The sequence below is a fragment of the Setaria italica genome, chromosome III (genome assembly GCF_000263155.2).
Source record: "Setaria italica strain Yugu1 chromosome III, Setaria_italica_v2.0, whole genome shotgun sequence".
In the NCBI taxonomy this organism is placed as follows: Eukaryota; Viridiplantae; Streptophyta; class Magnoliopsida; order Poales; family Poaceae; genus Setaria; species Setaria italica.
Window position 1 is genome coordinate 10304148 of NC_028452.1, and position 6336 is coordinate 10310483.

Consider the following 6336-nt stretch of genomic DNA (forward strand, 5'->3'; position numbering starts at 1 on the left):
GGGGGGCAGGGCGTTGACCTTGACGGGTCACCCCTACGGTGAGGGTGATGATGATGTCGGGGCGTGTGGGCACGTACGACCACGCATGGCCTCGCTCTGTAGGCCGTCCTGGGCAGTTCGAGAGGTGTAGTTTCACCCTTGGACCCCCACTCCTCCCGGCTAAAGGTCGGCTCCCCTCGCCAGGTCACATCCCAGCTCGAAGCAGTCAGGAAGGTCACGTCCCGTATTTAATGCCTCTAATGCGGCGCAGGTCTTTCTGAGTCAAGGAGTAGGTGGGGCGCTATGACCCCCTGTAGGCCTCACCCCCGATCTGTCTGAATCGGCGGATTGTGGCCTTCAGCTCCCAACCATGGAGGTCGGGTGATAGACCGCAGCGTCGCAGGGCTGCCTCCAGCACGCTTTGGGCCTTTGATCTTTTTGCATCCGGTTGCTTTAAATCCCTACCTCAGGGTACCTGCACAAAAAACATTGTTAAGAAACATAAAGTGCTAAAGATTCCTACTCCACTGTTGTACTATGATAATCTATAAAATATTTAACCCCTATGTTTGAAGTCTGAACTACTAAATTAAAGGCCAGCTTGTGTCTGAACTCTGAATTTCGTTGCATCGTCCTGGTAAGTAGCAGAAAAGAGTGCGGTTGTTCTGGCGTGCCAACGCTGTCTTGACTGATGAGAGCACCCTGGTTAGACCAAAAGTTGATGGGATTCAGCACCCAACTGTCAAAGACATAAAGAAAAACGCTGCCTGTACTTATTATATATAGTAAGTTCCTGCAATCTCCAAACGTCTATCATTGCTGGTTGGTGAGTGATATATGCTATTCTAAGCATGAAGCTAGCAGCCGCTAGAGCTGCATCATGGGAACTAGATCATTAGTCGACGCAGTTCAACAAGATTACAATAAACCAAACGATATTTAAACAATGCCAACCTGATCATCGTCGTTGCATGATGATTGTTTGATCATCTGAGACTGTGTTGCTTGAGCTGAAGGCGTTCATTTAGTCAAGTTGGCGTCAAATCGTAATGTGAACTCAAATCCGCTGAACACAACAGCAACAACAATAATATTATTTATTAATAACTACTAAACCATCGTGAGACGCATGGAATCTCTGCATCATGAAGAAACATGTCAATGCAATTGTAATCGTCTATACCGCTAGCTACCAGTCTACCACTGGCCGTTGAAATCTGAACCAAAATGCTGCGGCGAGATCCCAGCACCGCAGCACCACACATCGTCGAGCGGCGGCTCAGTTTCAGTGACCTCCGTCGCCGCCGCCGTCCCGGCCGCCGCGCGATCGTGCCAAATCTAACCTTTTCGCCGCAGCAAAAAGTCGCGCGGAAACAGCGAGAGCTCTCGCGTCAAATCAAGCGAAGCGCGCACGAAACCGGAGCACTATGTCCGGAGCCAGGGTTGCCAGCGCGCGCGCGTTGCTTTCCCCGTCCCGGCGGTGGCGGCCATCGTCGCCTGATAGATCGACGGGTGTACACGTACGCCGCCGCAGGCCCGGCGCAGTCCGCGGTCGGCCCGCCCGCGACCAACCTCGTGACCTGTCCCAGGGCGCTCGCGGGCTCGCCGCCCGACCGCGCGCGCGCGGCGTGGCTCCAGCCGCTCACTTTCATTCACACCAGCGACCAGGGCATCTCTCATCTCTCGCCGCCGGTGGTCGCTGTTGAAAGGCTCTTCTTCGACTCCTAGGCACAAACGCAGCAAGGGCATGGCCCACCTTCGAGATAGCGATTGATTGGGCCCGCAGCTCCCCGACCTCCGTGGCCTCGGAGCCGTCGGATCTGGATCGGACGGAGTACGGCGTCGATTAGGCACCGGCAGGCAGCGTCATGCTGGCATCAACCCAGGGGCCACCACCTGGCCGAGGACGCCGAGGCTGGGTCAGAGAAGTGGGGCCGGTCAAAGCGGCACGGACACGTGTCGGTGAAGGTGCGTTTGAACGGTGTGACGCAGCTCCGGCTCTTTGACCTACGTGACCGGTAGCACCCGGTAGCCATCGCTGACTCACCAGATGCGTATGCGACCTTGGACCACTGCTAACCCCACTAGTGTTGCTTCACTGTTTGCTAATGACTTTTTAGAAGCAGACAAACCCCTTGTCTGAAACAAACAGCTCCACAATTGGTAACCAGCGAACAACAACAAGATTTAAGGGCCCGTTTGGAACAAACACACCAAGCGAGACAAATTCAGCTAAAATTCACTAGCAAATCTAATCCCACGTTCCAGATGAAGCCTAGCTAGAATTTGCAAAAGACACAAAATAATTGACATGTTCCTCGCGTTCCTTTTGATAAGAGAAGTGGTAAAGTCCAACAGTAAAGAACTGGCACCGAGTTTTTGCTCTGGAGAACTGGTAAAAAGCCTGATGTTGCTAGAACTTAAAGAAAGTTTACTGACATGACGAATCAAATCAATTCATTAACTTTAGTTTAAGCAAGCCAGCAATTTTAACTAGTCATTCTAACCGGAGCCCTTATTAGCCCTCCCACCCAACCACCCATCCATCTCTGATCTTTTCCCCCACACGGCCACACACGATCACACTCTCTACCAAGCCAAGCTCCCTTGCTTACACACCTCTCCCTTTCCTCATCCTCTCTCCTCTCGCCTCACCATACTGCTAGGCCGCTAGCTGGAGCAAATCTATATGTGAAGAGAGAGCACCCTCTCAAGGTCACCAGCTTGGAGTTCTTGATCTCTCTGAGAGGTAACTGCTCCTGCCGATCCATCTCCATGTCGGGCGCGAGGCATGACCACGCCGGCAGCCACCACCAGCACCACCTCTCCGGGGACTTCCAGTTCCACGACGAGCTCGTGTCGCTGTTCGCGCAGCGGCCCGACGCGCCGGCGACGCCGATGATGCAGCAGCCATGGTTCACGGACTACCTGCAGGCGACCGCGCCGACGCCGCTGGACTACGACGCCTTCGCGGGGGACTTCGACGTGCCGGCCGTGGACGAGGTCGTGAAGAGGGAGCTCGTGGTGGACACTACCGGCGGCGCTGCTGCCGGCAGCGGGGGCGGGGCGACGACGGTGCCGCTCACGCCGAATAGCATGTCGATGTCGTCGACGTCGAGCGAGGCCTGCGGCGCCGGCGCCGGAGCGGGCGAGGAGTCCGCGGCTGGGAAGTGCAAGAAGGAGGAGGGGGAGGAGAGCAAGGACGGATCGTCGGCGGCCAAGGGAGATGTGGAAGGGGAGGAGAAGAACAAGAAAGGGTGAGTTGATCTAATAATCAGATTTCGATCATGTGTTCAGAAAACTTTTCTGTCTGGATCTTGGAGTTGTTCTTATATAGATCAGTTATAGCCTCATATATAGGTAGATGTTAGATTTGCCAAGTCTTTTTGATGTTATTGCTTTAATCTCTGAGAAAGTTTAGTCATCGGATTTCTTGATCTTTAGAACACGAATCAAGATCTGGGGCAGGGTTATCTGGAGTAACTTCTCTCTTTGCACTTGCTTGTTCATTAGCGAAGAATCCCTTCATCCACATGCATAATGAATACTAAATCGTTGTCGCTTCCGTCTTTGGTTTGGCCAACAAGGTGTGAACTCTGCTAGGGTTTCTCATTTAGCACGTTGCATCCCAAAGAAAAGAAAACAAAGAAAAAGAACTTGATCTTTTAGGGTTCTACAATACAAAAGTTGATCGGTGACACCTTTTTGCTTCACAAATATAGGCTTTGCTTCGCCCCCTTGATTTCGTCTTCCTTGTCTTGGCATCTACCTCCAATTTGACCGGACTGCACCAACTGCCTGCCGTTTTCATAGTTCATAATCACACCCGCCCGCAAAGGATTTAAGATCAGCAGACGACTTTGATCAACCCAATCAGTAGCTAGCTAGCTCGCCCAACTGATCCTTAAGTTTCATCGAAACATACTTTGCAACTCCCCTTTTTGTTGCAACCTGTGACCATGACGGATCTCCAAATCCAGCAGAACAAAAATTTAAGAACTGCAGGTTTTGCACGGTGTGAACCTGAAGCCAGCATGCATGTGTGCATCGGACTCGCACCGTACACACGTAGCTACTCTTCCACCACAGCTAGCCATGCATGTTTGAATGCACTAGCACTGATAATCTTTGTAGCTTTGTACAAGTATGAACGCAGCATCCAGCACACCAAATTAAAACATGTATTCAGATCTAGCTACCGCCATGTTTGAACAGATCCATTTACCAAGTTGGCATGACGTGTGTGTGTATGATGTGCAGGGCGGCGAAGGGCAAGGGCAAGGGGGAGAAGCGGCCGCGGCAGCCGCGGTTCGCGTTCATGACCAAGAGCGAGGTCGACCACCTCGAAGACGGCTACCGGTGGCGCAAGTACGGCCAGAAAGCCGTCAAGAACAGCCCATTTCCGAGGTATGTACGTTACATGTTCGGATGTTCCTTAATTTTTTGTTCGGTATTGGCCACGTCACGTGCACTCATCCACGAACTAGGGTTCTAGCTCACGACGAGCATGTGCGTGGTGATTGATGCAAATGCAGGAGCTACTACCGGTGCACCACGCAGAAGTGCCCGGTGAAGAAGCGGGTGGAGCGGTCGTACCAGGACGCGGCGGTCGTGATCACCACATACGAGGGCAAGCACACGCACCCCATCCCGGCCACGCTGCGCGGGAGCTCGCACCTCCTCGCCGCGCACCACCACGCGGGGCTCCACCACCCGCACTTCCGGATGCCGCTGCCGCCGCCGGCGCTCGGCGCCCTCGCCTTCAGGCCCGGAGGCGGCGCCGGCAACGCCTTCGACGCGCTCGGCCTCCTGCAGCCGCAGCCGCCGCAGGGCCAGGGCCACCACCACGCCATGCCGCAGCAGCTAGTGACCGGCGCGGGCGCCGCCGCAGTCTCCACCGGGTTTCAGCAGGTGAACGCCGCCATTGCCAGCCAACACGCGCTGCCTGACCACCAGCATGACCTGGCTGCCGGTACTACTGCTGCCACCGCTACGGCGGCAGCTAGCGCTCCGCTCCGGATGCAGCACTTCATGGCGCAGGACTATGCTGGCCTCTTGCAGGACATGTTTCCATCCTTCCTTCACAACAACGACGATGGCGACACTCATCACCACCATTGATAATGGCGATGATCAAGGACTAGTCTGGTAGAGATTTGGTTGCTGTTAACTTTTTTGGTTCTTGTGTCATTGTATGGTGATATGATCTGAGGTAGCCAGTAGTAGCATCGATCAGCATTAGGGCGGACGGGCTCCAGTACTAGAAGTTTGTTGTACATGTACCTGATTCTAATGAGCTCCTCATGCTTTGCACTTAATTTGGGACATGCATGTACTGTGCTGTTGAGCCGTGGGACAGTTTTATCCTCTAGCTTAATCGTGACATTTCCTTGAGTTCATCAGGACAATCAGGACCGTTTGCGGAATTAACTTCCTTGATCTCTGATGGATCTACATCTGTATGAACGTCCCTATGAATAATCTTTGTGTAATGGCTGTCGGAAACTTATACACTGGTCACAAAGCAGAGTTCAAATACCAGTATATCTTACGTCATGGCATGCGTCGTCAAAAAGGAAAAGAAAAAAAAAGAGAGAAAGAGCCATGCATGCAAGACGCGCGCCCAAAGTGGCATGATTATCTCTTTGACTATGCGAAGACGATTACTAGTACGGATGTTAGTAGTGCGCAGTGTAGACTGAATTTGACATGAAATATAGGTTACCATTTTTCGTTCTTTTCTAATACTGCAATCTATGATTTGGTAATAAATCGCATGATTTAATTTGTTCCGTCCATGGAGTGTACGTCGTCGCAGAATACACCTATGTTCCATGGAGTGTTTATGGATTTTTCTTAATTTCATGATTTGATAATTATTAGTTGCATTGATGTCACCAACGTCGACACGATGCAAACGGCAGGCGACGCGCCCAACACGTACGCGAATAAATAAGACAGCTCACAGCGGCGGTTGCACCACGGGTCATTAAAATCGTCGTCAACAGTCGCCGGCCGGGATGCCTTTGAACCAAAGGAAAGTCAGCTCCACAGCCATGACAGCCGCAACTTAACAGCGACGACTCACTCCATCGGCAGGCTACGCTAGCTAAGTATACGCACACGTATGCCGTCCACACCCAGGTAGAGTAGGCTGACTCGTTCCATGGGTCCATCCAATCCGTATCTAGTATGCTAGCAGCAGAACGATCGGAAGGCTTGGCATTGATTGGGCGAGCTAGCGCTGTGTGCGAGATCGATTAATCCGGTCAAATGACTGACCTCGGCACGTGTTAATGCTCCGACAGGGATCGAAACCGACGAGCGGGTAGCCGGTCAACCTTGCTGCGCCGCGCG

General features: G+C 52.7%; 1 protein-coding gene across 1 annotated transcript; it reads left to right on the forward strand.

Moving 5' to 3' along the window:
- The first annotated feature begins 2553 nt into the window (after positions 1 to 2553).
- LOC101768759 (probable WRKY transcription factor 28) lies at positions 2554 to 5387 on the forward strand. Its single transcript, XM_004961146.3, has 3 exons — positions 2554 to 3236; positions 4240 to 4386; positions 4515 to 5387. Exons 1-3 carry the CDS (start codon positions 2755 to 2757, stop codon positions 5098 to 5100), a joined length of 1215 nt encoding a protein of 404 aa, XP_004961203.1. The 5' UTR covers positions 2554 to 2754; the 3' UTR covers positions 5101 to 5387.
- The last annotated feature ends 949 nt before the right edge of the window (positions 5388 to 6336 follow it).

Excerpts from the sequence above, each read along its gene's own strand:
- LOC101768759 (XM_004961146.3), top strand. The coding sequence starts at position 2,755 with ATGTCGGGCGCGAGGCATGACCACGCCGGCAGCCACCACCAGCACCAC. Across the intron at positions 3,237-4,239 it reads GAGGAGAAGAACAAGAAAGG|GGCGGCGAAGGGCAAGGGCA; the intron begins GTGAGTTGATCT and ends TATGATGTGCAG. Across the intron at positions 4,387-4,514 it reads AAGAACAGCCCATTTCCGAG|GAGCTACTACCGGTGCACCA; the intron begins GTATGTACGTTA and ends ATGCAAATGCAG.